A 23871-nucleotide genomic window follows, 5' to 3' on the forward strand; every position below is an offset into this window, starting at 1 on the left:
AGTGGATGGAGATACATGAACAGTGGGTGGAGCTACATGAGCAGTGGATGGAGCTACATGAACAGTGAGTGGAGATACATGAACAGTGAGTGGAGCTACATGAGCAGTGGGTGGAGATACATGAGCAGTGGATGGAGCTACATGAACAGTGGGTGGAGCTACATGAGCAGTGGGTGGAGATACATGAACAGTGAGTGGAGATACATGAACAGTGGGTGGAGCTACATGAGCAGTGGATGGAGCTACATGAACAGTGGGTGGAGATACATGAACAGTGGGTGGGGCTACATGAGCAGTGGATGGAGATACATGAACAGTGGGTGGAGATACATGAACAGTGGGTGGGGCTACATGAACAGTGAGTGGAGATACATGAACAGTGAGTGGAGCTACATGAGCAGTGGATGGAGATACATGAACAGTGGGTGGAGATACATGAACAGTGGGTGGGGCTACATGAACAGTGGGTGGGGCTACATGAACAGTGGGTGGAGATACATGAACAGTGGGTGGAGCTACATGAGCAGTGGATGGAGATACATGAACAGTGGGTGGAGATACATGAACAGTGGGTGGGGCTACATGAACAGTGGGTGGGGCTACATGAACAGTGGGTGGAGATACATGAACAGTGGGTGGAGATACATGAACAGTGGGTGGAGATACATGAACAGTGGGTGGAGATACATGAGCAGTGGGTGGAGATACATGAGCAGTGGGTGGAGATGAACAGTGGGTGGAGATACATGAACAGTGGGTGGAGATACATGAGCAGTGGGTGGAGATACATGAACAGTGGGTGGAGATACATGAACAGTGGGTGGAGCTACATGAACAGTGGGTGGAGATACATGAGCAGTGGGTGGAGATACATGAACAGTGGGTGGAGATACATGAACAGTGGGTGGAGATACATGAGCAGTGGGTGGAGCTACATGAGCAGTGGGTGGAGATACATGAACAGTGGGTGGAGATACATGAGCAGTGGGTGGAGATACATGAGCAGTGGGTGGAGCTACATGAGCAGTGGGTGCAGATACATGAACAGTGGGTGGAGATACATGAACAGTGGGTGGAGATACATGAACAGTGGGTGGAGATACATGAGCAGTGGGTGGAGATACATGAGCAGTGGGTGGAGATACATGAGCAGTGGGTGGAGCTACATGAGCAGTGGGTGGAGATACATGAACAGTGGGTGGAGATACATGAACAGTGGGTGGAGATACATGAACAGTGGGTGGAGATACATGAACAGTGGGTGGAGATACATGAGCAGTGGGTGGAGATACATGAACAGTGGGTGGAGCTACATGAACAGTGGGTGGAGATACATGAACAGTGGGTGGAGATACATGAACAGTGGGTGGAGATACATGAACAGTGGGTGGAGATACATGAGCAGTGGGTGGAGATATATGAACAGTGGGTGGAGCTACATGAACAGTGGGTGGAGATACATGAGCAGTGGGTGGAGATACATGAACTGTGGGTGGAGATACATGAACAGTGGGTGGAGCTACATGAGCAGTGGGTGGGGCTGCATGAACAGTGGGTGGAGATACATGAACAGTGGGTGGAGATACATGAACAGTGGGTGGAGATACATGAACAGTGGGTGGAGATACATGAACAGTGGGTGGAGATACATGAACAGTGGGTGGAGATACATGAACAGTGGGTGGAGCTACATGAACAGTGGGTGGAGATACATGAACAGTGGGTGGAGATACATGAACAGTGGGTGGAGATACATGAACAGTGGGTGGAGATACATGAACAGTGGGTGGAGCTACATGAGCAGTGGGTGGAGCTACATGAGCAGTGGGTGGAGATACATGAACAGTGGGTGGAGATACATGAACAGTGGGTGGAGATACATGAACAGTGGGTGGAGCTACATGAACAGTGGGTGGAGATACATGAACAGTGGATGGAGATACATGAACAGTGGGTGGAGATACATGAACAGTGGGTGGAGATACATGAATAGTGGGTGGAGATACATGAACAGTGGGTGGAGCTACATGAGCAGTGGGTGGAGATAAATGAGCAGTGGGTGGAGATACATGAACAGTGGGTGGAGATACATGAGCAGTGGGTGGAGCTACATGAACAGTGGGTGGAGCTACATGACTAGTGGGTGGAGCTACATGAACAGTGGGTGGAGCTACATGAGCAGTTGGTGGAGATACATGAGCAGTGGGTGGAGATACATGAGCAGTGGGTGGAGATACATGAGCAGTGGATGGAGATACATGAACAGTGGGTGGAGCTACATGAGCAGTGGGTGGAGCTACATGAGCAGTGGGTGGAGCTACATGAGCAGTGGATGGAGCTACATGAACAGTGGGTGGAGCTACATGAGCAGTGGGTGGAGATACATGAGCCGTGGGTGGAGATACATGAACAGTGGGTGGAGATACATGAGCAGTGGGTGGAGATACATGAACAATGGGTGGAGCTACATGAGCAGTGGGTGGAGCTATATGAGCAGTGGATGGAGCTACATGAACAGTGGGTGGAGCTACATGAGCAGTGGGTGGGGCTACATGAGCAGTGGGTGGAGCTACATGAACAGTGGGTGGGGCTACATGAGCAGTGGGTGGGGCTACATGAACAGTGGGTGGAGCTACATGAGCAGTGGATGGAGCTACATGAGCAGTGGGTGGGGATACATGAACAGTGGGTGGAGATACATGAACAGTGGGTGGAGCTACATGAGCAGTGGGTGGAGCTACATGAGCAATGGGTGGGGCTACATGAGCAGTGGCTGGAGCTACATGAGCAGTGGGTGGAGCTACATGAGCAGTGGATGGAGCTACATGAACAGTGGGTGGAGCTACATGAACAGTGGGTGGAGCTACATGAGCAGTGGGTGGAGCTACATGAGCAGTGGGTGGGGCTACATGAGCAGTGGGTGGAGCTACATGAGCAGTGGGTGGAGCTACATGAGCAGTGGGTGGGGATACATGAACAGTGGGTGGGGCTACATGAGCAGTGGGTGGAGCTACATGAGCAGTGGATGGAGATACATGAACAGTGGGTGGAGCTACATGAGCAGTGGATGGAGCTACATGAACAGTGAGTGGAGATACATGAACAGTGAGTGGAGCTACATGAGCAGTGGGTGGAGATACATGAGCAGTGGATGGAGCTACATGAACAGTGGGTGGAGCTACATGAGCAGTGGGTGGAGATACATGAACAGTGAGTGGAGATACATGAACAGTGGGTGGAGCTACATGAGCAGTGGATGGAGCTACATGAACAGTGGGTGGAGATACATGAACAGTGGGTGGGGCTACATGAGCAGTGGATGGAGATACATGAACAGTGGGTGGAGATACATGAACAGTGGGTGGGGCTACATGAACAGTGAGTGGAGATACATGAACAGTGAGTGGAGCTACATGAGCAGTGGATGGAGATACATGAACAGTGGGTGGAGATACATGAACAGTGGGTGGGGCTACATGAACAGTGGGTGGGGCTACATGAACAGTGGGTGGAGATACATGAACAGTGGGTGGAGCTACATGAGCAGTGGATGGAGATACATGAACAGTGGGTGGAGATACATGAACAGTGGGTGGAGATACATGAACAGTGGGTGGAGATACATGAACAGTGGGTGGAGATACATGAACAGTGGGTGGAGCTACATGAACAGTGGGTGGAGATACATGAACAGTGGGTGGAGATACATGAACAGTGGGTGGAGATACATGAACAGTGGGTGGAGATACATGAACAGTGGGTGGAGCTACATGAGCAGTGGGTGGAGCTACATGAGCAGTGGGTGGAGATACATGAACAGTGGGTGGAGATACATGAACAGTGGGTGGAGATACATGAACAGTGGGTGGAGCAACATGAACAGTGGGTGGAGATACATGAACAGTGGATGGAGATACATGAACAGTGGGTGGAGATACATGAACAGTGGGTGGAGATACATGAACAGTGGGTGGAGATACATGAACAGTGGGTGGAGCTACATGAGCAGTGGGTGGAGATAAATGAGCAGTGGGTGGAGATACATGAACAGTGGGTGGAGATACATGAGCAGTGGGTGGAGCTACATGAACAGTGGGTGGAGCTACATGACTAGTGGGTGGAGCTACATGAACAGTGGGTGGAGCTACATGACCAGTGGGTGGAGATACATGAACAGTGGGTGGAGATACATGAACAGTGGGTGGAGATACATGAGCAGTGGGTGGAGATACATGAACAGTGGGTGGAGATACATGAACAGTGGGTTTAGATACATGAACAGTGGGTGGAGATACATGAACAGTGGGTGGAGATACATGAACAGTGGGTGGAGATACATGAGCAGTGGGTGGAGATACATGAACAGTGGGTGGAGCTACATGAACAGTGGGTGGAGATACATGAACAGTGGGTGGAGATACATGAGCAGTGGGTGGAGATACATGAGCAGTGGGTGGAGATACATGAGCAGTGGGTGGAGATACATGAACAGTGGGTGGAGATACATGAGCAGTGGGTGGAGATACATGAACAGTGGGTGGAGATACATGAGCAGTGGGTGGAGCTACATGAACAGTGGGTGGAGCTACATGAGCAGTGGGTGGAGCTACATGAGCAGTGGATGGAGCTACATGAACAGTGGGTGGAGCTACATGAGCAGTGGGTGGCGCTACATGAGCAGTGGATGGAGCTACATGAACAGTGGGTGGAGCTACATGAACAGTGGGTGGAGCTACATGAGCAGTGGGTGGAGCTACATGAGCAGTGGATGGAGCTACATGAACAGTGGGTGGAGCTACATGAACAGTGGGTGGAGCTACATGAACAGTGGGTGGAGCTACATGAACAGTGGGTGGAGATACATGAACAGTGGGTAGAGATACATGAACAGTGGGTGGAGATACATGAACAGTGGGTGGAGCTACATGAACAGTGGGTGGAGCTACATGAGCAGTGGGTGGAGCTACATGAGCAGTGGGTGGAGATACATGAACAGTGGGTGGAGCTACATGAGCAGTGGGTGGAGCTACATGAACAGTGGGTGGGGCTACATGAGCAGTGGGTGGAGATACATGAACAGTGGGTGGAGATACATGAACAGTGGGTGGAGATACATGAGCAGTGGGTGGAGCTACATGAGCAGTGGGTGGAGATACATGAACAGTGGGTGGAGATACATGAACAGTGGGTGGAGATACATGAACAGTGGGTGGAGATACATGAGCAGTGGGTGGAGCTACATGAACAGTGGGTGGAGCTACATGAGCAGTGGGTGGAGATACATGAACAGTGGGTGGAGATACATGAACAGTGGGTGGAGATACATGAACAGTGGGTGGAGATACATGAGCAGTGGGTGGAGCTACATGAGCAGTGGGTGGAGATACATGAGCAGTGGGTGGAGATACATGAACAGTGGGTGGAGATACATGAACAGTGGGTGGAGATACATGAGCAGTGGGTGGAGCTACATGAGCAGTGGGTGGAGATACATGAACAGTGGGTGGAGATACATGAACAGTGGGTGGAGATACATGAACAGTGGGTGGAGATACATGAGCAGTGGGTGGAGCTACATGAACAGTGGGTGGAGCTACATGAGCAGTGGGTGGAGATACATGAACAGTGGGTGGAGATACATGAACAGTGGGTGGAGATACATGAACAGTGGGTGGAGATACATGAGCAGTGGGTGGAGCTACATGAGCAGTGGGTGGAGATACATGAACAGTGGGTGGAGATACATGAACAGTGGGTGGAGATACATGAACAGTGGGTGGAGATACATGAGCAGTGGGTGGAGCTACATGAACAGTGGGTGGAGCTACATGAGCAGTGGGTGGAGCTACATGAACAGTGGGTGGGGCTACATGAGCAGTGGGTGGAGATACATGAACAGTGGGTGGAGATACATGAACAGTGGGTGGAGATACATGAGCAGTGGGTGGAGCTACATGAGCAGTGGGTGGAGATACATGAACAGTGGGTGGAGATACATGAACAGTGGGTGGAGATACATGAACAGTGGGTGGAGATACATGAGCAGTGGGTGGAGCTACATGAACAGTGGGTGGAGCTACATGAGCAGTGGGTGGAGATACATGAACAGTGGGTGGAGATACATGAACAGTGGGTGGAGATACATGAACAGTGGGTGGAGATACATGAGCAGTGGGTGGAGCTACATGAGCAGTGGGTGGAGATACATGAGCAGTGGGTGGAGATACATGAACAGTGGGTGGAGATACATGAACAGTGGGTGGAGATACATGAGCAGTGGGTGGAGCTACATGAGCAGTGGGTGGAGATACATGAACAGTGGGTGGAGATACATGAACAGTGGGTGGAGATACATGAACAGTGGGTGGAGATACATGAGCAGTGGGTGGAGCTACATGAACAGTGGGTGGAGCTACATGAGCAGTGGGTGGAGATACATGAACAGTGGGTGGAGATACATGAACAGTGGGTGGAGATACATGAACAGTGGGTGGAGATACATGAACAGTGGGTAGAGATCAGAGGTGGGACAAAGTCATTGTTATGCAAGTCCAAGTCGAGTCGCAAGTCCTCAAATTCATGACTCGAGTCTGACTCGAGTCCAAGTCACATGACTCGAGTCCACACCTCTGGTAGAGATACATGAACAGTGGGTGGAGATACATGAACAGTGGGTGGAGCTACATGAACAGTGGGTGGAGATACATGAACAGTGGGTGGAGCTACATGAACAGTGGGTGGAGATACATGAGCAGTGGGTGGAGATACATGAGCAGTGGGTGGAGATACATGAACAGTGGGTGGAGCTACATGAGCAGTGGGTGGAGATACATGAGTAGTGGGTGGAGATACATGAGTAGTGGGTGGAGATACATGAGCAGTGGGTGGAGATACATGAGCAGTGGGTGGAGATACATGAGTAGTGGGTGGAGATACATGAACAGTGGGTGGAGCTACATGAGCAGTGGGTGGAGATACATGAGTAGTGGGTGGAGATACATGAACAGTGGGTGGAGATACATGAACAGTGGGTGGAGATACATGAACAGTGGGTGGAGATAAATGAACAGTGGGTGGAGATACATGAACAGTGGGTGGAGATACATGAGTAGTGGGTGGAGATACAGCAACAGTGGGTGGAGCTACATGAACAGTGGGTGGAGCTACATGAGTAGTGGGTGGAGATACATGAGTAGTGGGTGGAGATACATGAGCAGTGGGTGGAGATACATGAGCAGTGGGTGGAGATACATGAGCAGTGGGTGGAGCTACATGAGCAGTGGGTGGAGCTACATGAGCAGTGGGTGGAGCTACATGAGCAGTGGGTGGAGATACATGAGCAGTGGGTGGAGATACATGAGCAGTGGGTGGAGCTACATGAACAGTGGGTGGAGCTACATGAGCAGTGGGTGGAGCTACATGAACAGTGGGTGGAGCTACATGAACAGTGGGTGGAGATACATGAGCAGTGGGTGGAGCTACATGAGCAGTGGGTGGAGCTACATGAGCAGTGGGTGGAGCTACATGAACAGTGGGTGGAGATACATGAGCAGTGGGTGGAGCTACATGAACAGTGGGTGGAGATACATGAGCAGTGGGTGGAGCTACATGAGCAGTGGGTGGAGCTACATGAGCAGTGGGTGGAGATACATGAGCAGTGGGTGGAGCTACATGAACAGTGGGTGGAGCTACATGAACAGTGGGTGGAGATACATGAGCAGTGGGTGGAGCTACATGAACAGTGGGTGGAGATACATGAGCAGTGGGTGGAGATACATGAGCAGTGGGTGGAGCTACATGAACAGTGGGTGGAGATACATGAGCAGTGGGTGGAGATACATGAGCAGTGGGTGGAGCTACATGAACAGTGGGTGGAGCTACATGAACAGTGGGTGGAGATACATGAGCAGTGGGTGGAGCTACATGAGCAGTGGGTGGAGCTACATGAGCAGTGGGTGGAGATACATGAGCCGTGGGTCGAGCTACATGAGCAGTGGGTGGAGCTACATGAACAGTGGGTGGAGATACATGAGCAGTGGGTGGAGCTACATGAGCAGTGGGTGGAGATACATGAGCAGTGGGTGGAACTACATGAACAGTGGGTGGAGCTACATGAACAGTGGGTGGAGCTACATGAGCAGTGGGTGGAGCTACATGAGCAGTGGGTGGAGATACATGAACAGTGGGTGGAGATACATGAACAGTGGATGGAGCTACATGAACAGTGGGTGGAGCTACATGAACAGTGGGTGGAGATACATGAACAGTGGGTGGAGCTACATGAGCAGTGGATGGAGCTACATGAACAGTGGGTGGAGATACATGAACAGTGGGTGGATATACATGAACAGTGGGTGGAGCTACATGAGCAGTGGGTGGAGCTACATGAGCAGTGGGTGGAGATACATGAACAGTGGGTGGAGCTACATGAACAGTGGGTGGAGCTACATGAACAGTAGGTGGAGCTACATGAACAGTGGGTGGAGCTACATGAACAGTGGGTGGAGATACATGAACAGTGGGTGGAGCTACATGAACAGTGGGTGGAGCTACATGAACAGTGGGTGGAGATACATGAACAGTGGGTGGAGATACATGAACAGTGGGTGGAGCTACATGAACAGTGGGTGGAGGTATATGAACAGTGGGTGGAGATATATGAACAGTGGGTGGAGCTACATGAACAGTGGGTGGAGCTACATGAACAGTGGGTGGAGCTACATGAGCAGTGGGTGGAGATACATGAACAGTGGGTGGAGCTACATGAACAGTGGGTGGAGCTACATGAGCAGTGGGTGGAGATACATGAACAGTGGGTGGAGCTACATGAACAGTGGGTGGAGCTACATGAACAGTGGGTGGAGCTACATGAGCAGTGGGTGGAGCTACATGAGCAGTGGGTGCAGCTACATGACAAGTGGGTGGAGCTACATGAACAGTGGGTGGAGCTACATGAACAGTGAGTGGAGCTACATGAACAGTGGGTGGGGCTACATGAACGGTGGGTGGAGCTACATGAGCAGTGGGTGGAGCTACATGAGCAGTGGGTGGGGCTACATGAACGGTGGGTGGAGCTACATGAGCAGTGGGTGGAGCTACATGAGCAGTGGGTGGAGCTACATGAACAGTGGGTGGGGCTACATGAACAGTGGGTGGGGCTACATGAACAGTGGGTGGAGCTACATGAGCAGTGGGTGGAGCTACATGAGCAGTGGGTGGAACTCATGAGCAGTGGGTGGAGCTTCATGAACAGTGGGTGGAGCTACATGAACAGTGTGTGGAGCTGCATGAGCAGTGGGTGGAGCTACATGAGCAGTGGGTGGAGCTACATGAGCAGTGGGTGGAACTCATGAACAGTGGGTGGAGCTACATGAGCAGTGGGTGGAGCTACATGAACAGTGGGTGGAGCTCATGAACAGTGGGTGGAGCTACATGAACAGTGGGTGGAGCTACATGAACAGTGGGTGGAGCTACATGAACAGTGGGTGGAGCTACATGAACAGTGGGTGGAGCTACATGAACAGTGGGTGGAGCTACACGAACAGTGTGTGGAGCTACACGAGCAGTGGGTGGAGCTACATGAGCAGTGGGTGGAGCTACATGAACAGTGGGTGGAGCTATATGAGCAGTGGGTAGAGCTACATGAGCAGTGGGTGGAGCTACATGAGCAGTGGATGGAGCTACATGAGCAGTGGGTGGAGCTACATGAACAGTGGGTGGAGCTCATGAACAGTGGGTGGAGCTACATGAACAGTGGGTGGAGCTACATGAACAGTGGGTGGAGCTACATGAACAGTGGGTGGAGCTACATGAACAGTGGGTGGAGCTACATGAACAGTGGGTGGAGCTACATGAACAGTGTGTGGAGCTACACGAGCAGTGGGTGGAGCTACATGAACAGTGGGTGGAGCTACATGAGCAGTGGGTAGAGCTACATGAGCAGTGGGTGGAAATACATGACCAGTGGGTGGAGCTACATGAACAGTGGGTGGAGCTACATGAACAGTGTGTGGAGCTACACGAGCAGTGGGTGGAGCTACATGAACAGTGGGTGGAGCTACATGAGCAGTGGGTGGAGCTGCATGAGCAGTGGGTGGAGCTACATGAGCAGTGGGTAGAGCTACATGAGCAGTGGGTGGAGCTACATGAGCAGTGGGTAGAGCTACATGAGCAGTGGGTGGAGCTACATGAGCAGTGGGTGGAGCTAGCCCACGGCACACGCCGGTTGTGCGGCGTCTCGCCTTGTCCCTCACCGGTGACCTGGTCGACGAGGATGCGCGAGGTGATGATGCGCCCGTACTGCGAGAAGAGCTGCTCCAGCTCCTTCTGGCTCATGTTCTTGGGCAGGCCGCTCACGTAGAGGTTGGCGTCGCGGATGGATGCCGAACTGGGGCGCGCGTAGGACACCTGCGCGGGACACGGCACGACACGGTGGGAGGGGGGGGGGCACAGGTGAGGACGTGTCGATATCTGGAATCCAGGGAGCCCTGGTGGTAAGGAATATCAGATACTGGAGGAATGCCAAATTCTCTCGTGATGTCAATTTCTAAACGTGGCGGGAAAAACCGGAGGACCCAGTGAAAAATCACGATTAGAGCACGCATTTAGAGTACACATTCTACAGCAGCATTATCAGGTGCTGTTGGCACAAATGACGCTATATACAATTAAAAAAATGCATATCAATACAGTAAAACCTTGTATTGCGAGCATAATTTGTTCCGGAAACGTGTTTGTAATCCAAAGCACTCGTACATCAGTTGTGATCACGTGACGCTCGGCAGACAAAGCGTGATCACGTACTGCTCGTATTGCAAGAGCTCGCTCGTTTATCAAATTAATATTTATTTTAAAAAATTGCTCGTCTTGCAAAACACTCGCAGACCAAGTTACTCGCAATCCAAGGTTTCACTGTATTGTAATAACAACATTAACATGGTGATAATGGTAAAGGATTTTCAGCTACTGCCCCAACTATCAGGGACAGTTTAACGCAGTCCCGGCTTTAGGCGCTGCGACCGCGAACCATGAGCACCCAGCCCCCTTCCCGACCCCCACCCACTGCCCACAAAAATACATACAGCCTCAGAGCGGTTGGTACACAATACTGTGGCCACAATGGTAAATCCTATGGGTAATTTGCTAAGTAAAGGCATTGCATTACAATGCGTTTGTAATAAGTGGCACATGCCAAAATTTAAGTGGTTTTGTTCGTTTTAACTCCGATTTAGCGCTTAAAGCCCAGAACTGAAATAGCCCAGGTGAATAACAATGGTACTTTTGGCATCGTCGGGCTCTGGTGGCGGTGGCGATGGTGGTAAAACAGTCGAGTGAAGGAATTGAAGAGACAAAGAAAGGGCAACCTAAATCGATCGCAGCCCTCCTCAAACGTAATACAGCTCTGCCTAAGCCAAACGCAGCACCTCCGTGACGAAAACGGAAGCGGCAAAGTTCGCCACGATCGGCGCGGCGCTCCGCTTATGCGCGGAGGTCTCATGACGGCGACAACAGAGGCGAGAGTTTGACAACAGAGGCGAGAGATCTCATGACGGCGGCGACAGAGGCGAGAGTTCGACGCGAGCCGGTGGGGAGCCAGCGTGGAACAGCCGAGGCGGCGCTCATTGGAACGGGCAGACGGGCGTGCAGTGAAGTTGCTGTGCATCACTGGAGCTGCCGCCGATTAACTCCCGCCCGCCGATCAACAACTCCCGCCGTTCAACAACTCCCGCTGATCAACAACTCCCGCTGATCAACAACTCCCGTGGATCAACTCCTGCTGATCAACAACTCCCACTGATCAACAACTCCCGTGGATCAACTTCTGCCGATCAACAACTCCCGCGGATCGACTGCCGCTGATCTGACGTCACGTTCCTTTTGCACGCAACATTGTGTTCCAGTGTAAAGCCAAGGTCCTCTGATTTTATTTCTTCCTTCTCGGTGTCCGCCCTGCTATCCAGCTTGGGTGGAGCACACACACCATGCTGTGAATTCGACGATCCGAGTTTCACTTCCTGGCCACAGCCAACTCGTCAGTGGCGAGCGATGTTATCCGAACCGACCGCATCCTGGGCCACCCCCGCTTCCACCAGCCGGCGAAAGTCCAACAAAGTGAAGGGCGCTAAAAACGACGACCCTCAATCGACATTGGGCTAGGGACAGGTCCTAATCCAGCGAGTGGATTGACAAATGGCTGTAAATTATTTTATCTCCGCGGGTCGCGTTCGGTTGCAAATAAAGAATTTGGCTGCGAGTATCGATTTCCACGTAATAAGCCGCTTCATTTGGGCTATCGTTAGTGGCCGGGTCGCTTCTCCAAAAGAGCTATGTAGCCGAGCGGGGCCTTACCTGGTAAAAATATAAAAAATATATATTTTTAGAGCTCGTAAAACCCCGACCCACGGCAGAGATCGTCGAACGCGAACTGCCGTCCAGGAACTCCGCACGCGGTCCGGAGTCGAACCCGGACTTCGGGGCTCCAAAGGCTTGGCAGACGAGACAAAGCGGCGGTGTCACTCGGCCGCCCGTGGGCGCTTCGCCCGCCCCGTTTGCACCGCCGGCTTTTATCGCGGCCGGCTGAAGCAATCACTCAGGGCCACGCAATCCATCATACGCGGGACAAACGCATTCATAACCACGCCTCGCCCGCCATCGATCTCCCGGCTTTGTGGGTATTCGTCAATAAAACCTTAATAGAACAACGGCCAAACGATGGCAAGGCTTTCTTCATATTTGAAATAATTGGGTATTTTACAACGCAAACAAAAAGTCTTATTTTGAAATATATATATCCGCTCGCGTTTTTTTTTCTCTCTCTACAGTTAGTTTTTTTGTTGCTGAGGAATTTGTGTACTTCTACACTTCGTTTATACGTATTTATTTATAGCGACTTACTTACATGTTCTCACGTTTGCCCCTGTATCGTTTTTGTTCGTATTGTTTGTTCATGTAACATGCTGACCCGCCCCTACTGGGCATCTGTGTAACAAGAGATTTGTAGCTCGTCGGAGATTGTGCGTCTCGTGACAGTCACACTCATGCTGGCTACGTACGGTGCGAAAGAAGTTCAAAATACATACAAGAGCAAAACAAACTGGAAGATTACGCATTTTCGTGGAGCTATTGGTGACAACAGTGAGGTCATTCAACTCATTACACTTGACACCCACGGTCAATCACAACCCAGTCTATGTAAGTCTATGGATCTCTATGTAAGTCTGTGGATCTCTATGTAAGTCTGTGGGTCTCTATGTAAGTTTATGGATCTCTATGTAAGTCGATGTATCTCTATGTTAATTTTTGGTACTCTATGCTAGTCCATGGATCTCTGTGTAAGTCATTGGGTGGATAAGCTGGTGACCTTCAATTCGCCACCCTTGAGAGCCACATCGAATCGCAGGCGGCTGAAACGTGGACTCAAACCCAGCGTCTCAGCCGTACCGGCTGAGCGGCTGTGACCGCTAATGCCACCCAGCCATCTCTGAAAAGCGTTACTGAGAAGTGCGTGAAGAACTATACAAGTCACCTGCCCACGCTTGTGAACTAGAAGACGGCCCCCCAGGCAGCCCTGTGCCTAGAGTGGCTTACCCTCGATTGGGTTGAGGGTGACGGTTGGACTCCTGTTTTGGGTCGATGAAGCCAACTACCATCGCTCCAGCGGGGTTGATAGCCCATCGCGACGTGGCTTGCCGCTGGCATGTATAACAAATCGGCTCCTGCCACGGGAAGGTGGAATTTCCACTGCAGCCTTAAGCCCTGCCAAACGAATGTAAGCACTGACTCACAACGGTTTGAGCAGAGGCTGGCCATTTGTGACTAAAATAGAGAGCTCATTCTTTGAAAATGTTTTTGTATTTTCGTTTGTTTTACCCCTCTGAACATTACAACTAAAAGTGCTTCCAAAATATCGACACAATTAGCCACCACGGAGCTTCTTACTTCTTTATTGTCTTTGGGCAGAAGCTGCCATGAAAAAAATCCTAAGGAGACGAGTGGTCTCTGATGAGTGATTTAGACGAAATATCTGGCAGCGTCTGTGTAGATATACGGGGCAAACTTTTAGAACAACAAAAACAACCCTTAACACATCCGTCAAGAACAATATATAAAAGTTATATATAAATATATATAACAGGCGACGTTTTTTCTTCATGGCGCGTGTGATGAGTTCTGGTTTTTTACTTGTGCTTGTGCACCTCTGCAAATGCAGCAGTGGCAGTGGCAGCATCGTCAACTAATGATCTGTCTGTCCACCTCACCGCGTGTTTCAACGGTGAGCGCACCGCGCCGCGCACGCCGGCGACCCGAGTTCGATTCCCGCTCACGACCAATGACAGGAGAGGATATTTAAAACTGATCTTGGGCATCACCTAGGTCGACTCAGCCTTAAATTATGACTTGGTGTATAGTTTAAGTATCAGCACGGGGGGGGGGGGGGATCTTTGCCTTTATCTGTTTACGTGTCTGTGTGTTTATCTATGTGCTTTATGCTCAGTGTTTCACGTACATATTGTGTGCTTTATATAATTATGCACATTCTAGACGTATGAAATACCAATGAAAATGACCAGACACACAGGCGCACGAACACAGATGGACAGGAAGACAGTCAGACACATACACGGACGACACGCACCACACACAAAGACTAAGACCGGCCCGCGTAGCCATAACAGAATTTAGAGGCTAATGTTTCACAACGGGCTGGGTGCTCAGCACCATGCCCAGCCGCCCCTGTCTGAGTCGACCTAGGGGAGGCCCAGCACGGGTGTTGGTCGTGAGCGGAAATCGAACTCGGGTCACCGGGTTCGTAGCGCAGCACGTTAACCGTTGCAGTATCGCTCCCCAAAGACACAGACACACACGGACAGACAGGTGGACAGACACACAGACAGACAGTACAGGAGATAAAGAGACAGCCTGAGAGGAAGAGGCAGAGATAGAGGAAATGTTCTCGACAACCCCATGAACTGCGGCACAATAACCCCGGCTGCTATCGCGACTTTACTGGTGATGTACAATCAGATCTGTCAGAGGTGTGCGCGTACATTGTGGCGTGTGCGTGAAGGTCCAGCTTGAGATCATGAATGGCAATCTTGTCGCGGGCAGGGAACCGAGCGCGGTGTCCACCCGCTCAGTCAGTCGCTCCCCCGACCACTTTACTAACGAACACTTTTACTCACGAACGCTTTACTAATGAACGCTTAACTCGAGAACACTTTACTCACGAACTCTTTACTCGTGAACAATTTACTAATGAACACTTTACTAATGAACGTTTAACTCGAGAAAACTTTACTAACGAACACTTTACAAATGAACGCTTTACTCGAGAACACTTTACTGACGAACACGGGGTACAGCTCAGCTACGACATCACCCTCCCTGTACTCGAGATCCTCCACGGACTCGCCGTGCCTCTTCCCCTCTCATCTCACTCTACGACCTTTCCACGTGTCACTTATAATTATGAATGTAATTCGTAAATGTAATTAAACATTCAATTGTTATTAATTCATGTAACGTTCTCCACTACATCAAGAAAACCCGATTTTTTTTTTGTCGTGAATGAGAATAATTAATAAAGTAATCACATTAACGATTGACAATGTCAGTGATAATATCTTTGTCACCTGGCCTTAACCCTGACCTAGGCCGTAACTCTGGCCCTGGTGCTAACCCCGGCCCATAAATCCTGGGCGCCACGGTGGCGAGATGTTAACTACCTCGCCTGGTATACAAGAGGTCTCGGGTTCAATCCTGACCCTGACGCCCGCTGTATATTTGGAGTTTGCATGTTTTCCCCACAGTCGCGTGGATTTTTCTCCGGGTCCTCCGGTTTTTCCCTCCACATTTCGAAACACGTGTTCAGAGTATTTGGCCGCTGTTATAAATTTCCACACAATGCTGAGCCCCTTCCTTGAGCCATAATTTGTGTCCAGGTCGCTTCTGATAAAGAGCTACGTCGATCAGTGGGCTTTACCTGGTCAAATAAAAACAAATTTAGCTTCGACCCTGTCTGTGTCCCTGACCCTAGCATTGGCCCTCGCCCTTCCTCTCGGCTTAAGTAGCCCGCTGCTCCAAACTGCAGATCAAATTGAGAATGACCTCTACCCTCTTTCACAATCTCCCAAGATAAGCAGCCGCACCCATCCCCCCGCTCCCCCCCAATCTTTTTGCGGCCGCCTTGAGATCACGGTGGCAATTGCTCGTTTAAAATGCAGATTGCTCTCAAGTGCATTTCTCACAATCCGACAACAGTGGGTAGTGGTGGTGGTGGGCGGCTGGCGGTGGGGTGGGGCGTGGGACACCAAGGGTAAGCGATCGACAGAGACGCACAGATTTATTATTTTCAAAACTGAGAAGTTCAAACTTCTCGGCAACAACAGCACCAGCTCGCCCGCTCGCCCACGCGTTGGCCGCAGCCGAGTGGCGGTGGGGCGGTCGCCAGACAGCGGCGCCGTGGTCACCACGCCGCTCAGCGGCCGCGGATGACTCACTCCCGGAGCCACCGCGAGCCCAGCGCGGCTGGCGAGGGTCGCTTTAAAGCCGCAGTGGCGGCGGACAACCCAAGCCACCTGGAGGTGGCGACAGCTCCACGATCCCTCGCACTCCCTCCCTCTCCCTCCCTCTTTTCTTCCCTCCTTCGCCCTCCTTCACCCACCCTTGCCTTTCTTCGCCCTCCCTTGCCCTTCATCCCTGGCCCCTTGCCCTCCCTCCCTCGCACTCCCCCTCCCTGGCCCCGCTCGCCGGCTCGGCGCGACGGAGCAGCGCGGCTCCTGCGCAGCGGCGCGGTTCCGGATTTTGTTTCCTCGCGGTGGGCGAATGGTTTTGACGCCGCGGCTGCGGTGGGATGACGGCACGGCGAGTTCTCGCAGCGAGAAGGAGACTGAGGGGTTTGTGTCCGCGGCGGTCGCCCCGTTGCCGTGGCGGCATCGATCGTGCAACAAAAAACGCCCGCGCTGAAAACGCGGAAACGAGAAGTGTGAGGATGGCGCTATGAAGAAGGGTCATTGCTCGAAACGTTGTCTATCACTGTCTATATTTGCATTTCAGTTTAAGGCCGCGCTCACACAGTGACGGATGTGCTGCGTTGTGTCCCCCGAGCGAGTGGTGGAGAGAGCCAGCAGTGGCTAGACCCTGGCTGGTCAGGATGATTGATCTAAACGTGCAAAGGGACTACGTTGAGGTTTCTGAGCTAAAATATGTTACCCAGTACAAAGACAAAGACCCCCTGCATAGCCTTAACACTACTTTTGGGGCAAGTGCTGTTCGCGAAAACCTATGAAGGCCGGCACGGCACATGAGGGGGTGGGTGGCCAGCACCACGCCCGGCCGCCTTTGTCTCCCCAGTGGCGATGTTTACACACCGCACCAGGTACTTATTTGAAGCTGAGTCGACCCAGAGGAGGCCCAGGACCTGGTTCAGATAATCGTCACTGGTGTTGGCCGTAAGTCAGATTCGAACCAGGGTCCACGGGTTCGTAGCGCAGTGCGCTAACCGCTACACTATACACACTCACGCGTACACGTGCGTGTGTGTGCGGGCACACGCGAGAGACCTTTAAATACACGCGTGTGCGTGCGTGCATGCGAGAGAGAGTGAAGGGAGAGGGGCTGGAGGAGGAGGAGGAGGCGGGGAGAGATACACACAGCTCGCTCTCCCACTCGCTCTCTCTCTCCCCTGCCTGCAGAGCACCGATAAAGGGGGGAGAGGAGTGGGGTGGTGGGGGGGGGGCGCTATCTGGAGCGAGGAGATAAGCGGCTGCTGGAATCGCTCGGAGTTGTGACCGGAAACCACCGGGCATCACAAACCTCCTCACCCCCATTTATCTGCCTTTTATTTATTTACTTAACTGCGCACCAAATGCTCGCGTGACATTCGAGGCTGTAAAGGACATCTGATATAAATACACACGCGCGCACACGCGTGTGTACGTGCGTGTGTATCGGTGAGCTGTGGGTTTCGAGCTATATTTGGAAGGCGGATGCGTTCGTCGATGTGAACGCGCGCGCGCGTGCGTGTATGTAGCAAAGTCAAATTGCACCTCCGATGTGCACGGTTGGCTACGTACGATGCGAAAGAAGTTCAAGGTAGATTTGAAGTTTCCGTGACTGCAAGGATCCATACTCTTTGGTTCTTTCGGTAAAGTCACGTAGGTGAAAATAAAAAAAATAATACTAATAAAAAAGGAAAATAACGTTTCGGAAGCAACACAAGCCTCCGTCATCAGGTAGGACAGCCACACCAAGAAATCATTATTTATTGCTGTGATTTAATTTAGTTATTTTCATTTTTTTTCATTATTATTATTTTTTTTCACCTACGTGACTTTACCGAAAAACCCAAAGAGTAAGTTCAAGGTACTTGCTTACGTAAGGGCAAATATTCCCCTCACCCCACCATTGAGCTCGATAGACCACGGTTTGACGCGTATTACAGATTGCGAAGATTTATTTCTTTTGAAACCTAGAAATAAAAAATATCTGCCGTGGTGGCGAGATGTTAACTACATCGCCTAGTATAAGGAGGTCTTTGGGTTAGATCGCGTAAGTGTAAATGCGTCGTAACCCTCCACCACCCAACACAGCCCATTAGTAAGGGATTTGTCGCGTGAACAAAACGCGCAAATGAGTTACTACTTCAGCCCACTGGTGTGTGTTGGAAAGTAAATCCTCAACATTTACAATTTGACTACGACGGAGGCCGTGGGTTCGATCCCGACCCTGACGCTTGTATATTTGGAGTTTGCGTGTCTGTCTCCCCGTGGTCGTGTGGATTTTTACCCGGGTCCTCCCATTTTTTCCCCCAACACATTTATTTATAATCAACATCACGCGTTTATAATAATATTTGGCTGCAATACATTTCCACGTGATAAGCTGCTTCGTTGGAGCTATCATTTGTGGCGAGGTCGCTTCTGAAAAACGGCGATATAGCTCAGTGGGCCTTACCTGGTAAAATATAAAAATGTTTAAGTTAAAATTGTCAGCGAGCGCCTATTAAGTGCGGCACGGCGCTTACATCTGCGGTGACGTGCTCGCGCCAATTCTGATAAATGCTAGCCATGCACAGATCCGCTGGATACTCATACTTGTTTTGGCTGAGTCAACCTAGTGGAGGCCCAAAATGTGGCTGACGTTGCGCAACTTGCCGAGATTTCCGGGGCCGAAGCTCTTCTGCACGCTGCAGCATTTCGGACAAACAGAAGCGCGCATCCCTCGTCTATTTGCGAGCGCCTATTAAGGCCAACGTGGTACGTACAGCGGTTGAGGTGGACAGATTCCACACATACCCACCCATGGCTATGTTTTGGCCGAGTCAACCTAGGGGAGGGCCCTACGCGTTTTCAATATGCAAATTGACACTGGTGTGCGTGTGAGCGCATGAGCACTGGCCAGCGCTAAAATCTGGGTCACAAGGATTGTAGCGGCTGCTGGAATCGCTAACCGCATTCAAGACAGAACCAAGATTAGCCTTTAACAGATTAGCCCCCACATAGCCTTTAACAGGCGATTGTAAGCGAGCACCAATGAAGGACAACAGTGGGCCGCCACCACCAAGCCCTCTAGCTCTTTTTTTTCTTTCTGCTCAATGCCGATGTTTACGCACCGCACCAGGCACTCATTTAAGCCTGAGTCAACCTAGGGGAGGCCACTGACCGGTACAGATATTCACCGCTGTTATTTTTGGTCGTGAGCACGAATTAAACTCGGGCCGCTGGATTCGGAGCGCAGTGCGCCAACCACGAGATTGCCACTCAAGCACACACACACAAAGACAAAGAGGACGATCCCCCGTATAGCCTTATCAGACTGTTGGGGCAAGTGCTGTTAGCGTACGCCTATGAATGCCGGCACGGCACACGAGGGCGTGGGTGGCCAGCACCACCACAGGCCACCTTTGTCTCCCCAGTGGCGACGTTTACACACGGCACCAACGTACTCATTTTAGGCTGAGTCGACCTAGGGGAGGCCCATGATCCGTATCAAATAATAGTCACTGGCGGTGGCCGTGATCGGGAATCGAACTCGGGTCGCCGGGTTCGTAGCGCAGTTCTAACCACCGTGCCGCCCACACACACACAGGCACAGACCCGCAAATAAACATAAAAAACGCTATTGCCCTGGAAGTTTGAAATATTGAATCCGGCATTCTGAAGGGAGCGCGCCTATCCAGGAGGGATGTCGTATCAGCAGCGAGCACGCAGATGCCGCCCCCCAGAGCTCGCCTCATTTCGCATTTCACGTAAACAAAAAGGAGAAAAAAATACAAAAAAAAGCAGCAGCCATTAAACAAAAAAACAAAGATCAGACCATGCACGGACGCACGCTCACGCTCATGCACGCGCGCAGAGTGCCAATTTTGTTTTATTGCCTTTGTTCTGCCTTTGTCTATCCGCCTCGGTTTTAACTTTCTTTGTGTCTTTGTGGTGTTTTTGTTTCGTCTCGCTCTCTCTTTCCCTCTCTTTGTATGCCCCCCACTCTTCCCTCCCTCCCCTCCACTCTGCCCCCCACCTTCCCCACACCGCCCCCTCCCACCCACCCTCCCTCCCTCCCTCCACCACCTCCTCCCCCGTGTATTTGAAAGGTAGGCAACGTGGCTTTGAAGATGCCTGATAACGCCGCATTAACATCAGAGGCCCATTCCCGGCTCGCTGATGAAATTGAGGCTCGAATGCACGGACGGCACACGCTAAGACGGGCGCGCGCACACACACGTACACACACATACACACATACACGCACACACACGAACACACACACGCACGCGCGCACACACACGTACACACATGCACGCGCACACGCATACGTTAACACACGCACGCGCACACTCACACACACAGGTACACACACATACACACACGCACACACACACGCACACACGCACACACACACGAACACACACGCACACCCACACGCGCACACGCGCACACACACACGAACACACGCACATGCGCACACACACACGCGCACACACACGCGCACACGCGCACACACACACGAACACATGCATATGCGCACACACACATGAACACACACACGCGCACACACGCACGTGCACACACGCACACACACGCATGAACGCACACGCACACACGCATGAACACACACGCACACACACGCACGTGCACACGCGCGCAGCGACGTTGCACACCCACTGTGCTCCGATCCGACTGACCCGCGTTCCATTTCTGGCCGTGGTCGTGCGATGGTGCTCGTGGCGTATTTGTATGAACCTGTCCTGAGCTTCCTCGACGTTCACTTGGCCTTACAAGTGAGTGAAGTGTCTGGTGAAGGTGCGGGTGTGTGACCTTAATTGGGCGAAATGTTAACCACCTCGCCTGAAGCCCGTGGGTTCGATCCCCCGACCCTGACGCCAGCTGCTGTATATTTGGAGTTTTGCGTGATCTCCCCGTGGTCGCGTGGATTTTTCTCCGGGTCCTCCGGGTTTTCCCTCCACATTTAGAATCAACGTGTTGCTGCTATAGCTTTCCACGTGCTAAGCCACTTCGTTGAGCCATCATTTGTGGCCAGGTCGCTTCTGTAAAAGAGCTACAGTATAGCTCTGGTCCTCAACTGGAAAAATATAAAAATAGTGTAGTAAAAAATATATAAGGGGGATCGGGGGAATGTGCTTTGTGTGCCATGCTGCCCTTAACGGGAGCTCGCAAAAAGCACGCGCTCCTTCTGTCAACCATCGTAATATTTATCCGGTCAAAGGCACTCGCTTAAACCACACCGGGTCCCAATTTTAGGCTGAGTCAACCGAGGGGAGGGCTCGGGACCGGTTCACGTGTCGCTGTGCGTTGCGCGTCACAGCTGGAGAGGTGAACCCGGGTCGGCAGCAGCATCACTGCAGCCCTTTGAACCCCAGCACACACAAGTCCCACACACACCATGCGCACACACACTGCACTCACACTGCACACACCGCACACAGCACACACACTACACACACACAGGACACATACTGCACACACACACAACGCATACAATACACTCATACACACACTGCACGCACACACCACAAACACACACCGCACACAGGCACACCACCCACTGCACACACACGGGACACATACTGGACACACACACAATGCACACACTACACACATACACACACTGCACAAACGCCCACACACATACACACACTGCACACCGACACTGCACACACACTACACACACACAGCACACAAACTGGACACACACACAACGCACACACTACACACGCCCACACACATACACACAGGTTCCATCACTTATTCACCGTTCCATTTAAATGTGTGTTGACACCGGCCGGGAATTATTTACCTGCATATCACTATTGATTTCAACGGTCGATACAGACAGTATCAGATGTGTGTGTGTGTGTCGATTTTAGCAGAAAGTCAAAGCCTCTCCTTGTTTGAAATTCGCATTGGGGTGAGCGTTCACTTATGGGGTGAGCGTTAATTTATGGGGTGAGCGTTCACTTATGGGGTGAGCGTTCATTTATGGGGTGAGCGTTCACTTATGGGGTGAGCGTTCACTTAAGGGGTGAGCGTTCACTTATGGGGTGAGCGTTCATCTTTGACGGGGACCCTGAACCAGTCAGTCGGTGGACATTCCACGTTGCTCAAGCGGCAGCCAGCATCTCCACAGGACAACCGCTTGTTTAACTCCCCACTTCTTGTTGTCGTCGTACGGCTGCTGATGTAGATGCAGAGGAACAGCTACAATTTCACATTCAGGTGGGCAAGCCACAGAAAACCGCGTCAGGAGCAGTGGAGTGGTATCGCTATGATGTCCCCTTCGTGTTTGAGGATCGGGGCATTGCCTCGTTGTACGTTGCACTGTGGTCTGTTCTGGATGACCACAGTTGCACATTGCCGGAGAGTTTTTAATCTTCCATTGTGCACCAGGTATCCGCATCTACTGCCAAGGTTTGTGCAATGGAAACGGTTTGGGGTGGACCATGAGCTTCGTGGAAGATCAAATCCAGGGATCTTCTGCGTTGGGCCTTTCACAAGGTGCTTGTTTGCGAGTTATTTTGGACTCCATTCAGCTCTCCAAGCTTCCTACTGAGCGGTGGTAATTTCATTGACGCTGGAGGTACAATGATAATGATGGGGATTTATGATGATGATGATGATATTGATGGTCTGAGTTGACCCTTAACTGGGGGATTCGAACTCACAACCTGAGGATTGTAAGTGGAGTGCTTTGGCCACAGGTGTTAACCAGCTGGGCAATCATTGTCTAAAGTGGCGGGACAATGCCCTTTGTTTACCCAGAAGAGCCTTGACCAGAATGAACATTTCCTTTCAGGAGGGTCCTGCTACATTGAGGTTGATCAGCCAATTCCATTTCTCTTCGAAAGAGGTCACAAACATCTCCCCCCTGAACTTCGATCATCGGCGAAGATTTGTGGGACACAATCCCTGAACCGCATCGATTTCTCACATGAACCGTGGTGGCAGCGGCAGCAGCTGATGCACGAATTAAAACGTTCAACCTCCCCGGCGTGCCCACTGTGGTCACCCAGAACAGAACCACGGAACATAGAATTTGAGACTCCTCAATGCTGGTTCCACAAATACAGAAGAGGCATCATCATCATCATCATGTACGTGTATATATATGTATTCTGAACTTCTTTCGCACCGTATGAAGCCAATCATACTTTTGGAGGTTAAGAAGAAGGACAATAAACTAAACATAAAATTAGTTTTTTATCTAAATGATGCAAAAGTGCTTAGCTCCCAGTGGCTTCCTAATATCGGAAGCAAGAGCGTTCCAGACGGCCGCAGAAGCACATCTGAAAGCGCGCGATGCAGCGATTGTCTTTGTTGGATGGCTACTCTCGCAGTGATGCAACACTCCTGACTC

General features: G+C 51.4%; 1 protein-coding gene across 7 annotated transcripts in view; it reads right to left on the minus strand.

Moving 5' to 3' along the window:
- The window catches only part of LOC144941080 (ELAV-like protein 2), a 192961-nt gene that overhangs the window by 21873 nt on the left and 147217 nt on the right, over nucleotides 1-23871 (minus strand). For all 7 annotated transcript variants that reach the window (XM_078867526.1, XM_078867525.1, XM_078867524.1 and 4 more), the window contains exon 4: nucleotides 10254-10407. In XM_078867526.1, coding sequence (XP_078723652.1) covers nucleotides 10254-10407 — 154 coding nt within the window. The remainder of the gene's footprint in view (nucleotides 1-10253; nucleotides 10408-23871) is intronic.

This window comes from Lampetra fluviatilis, chromosome 24 (assembly GCF_964198595.1).
Source record: "Lampetra fluviatilis chromosome 24, kcLamFluv1.1, whole genome shotgun sequence".
NCBI lineage: Eukaryota > Metazoa > Chordata > Hyperoartia > Petromyzontiformes > Petromyzontidae > Lampetra > Lampetra fluviatilis.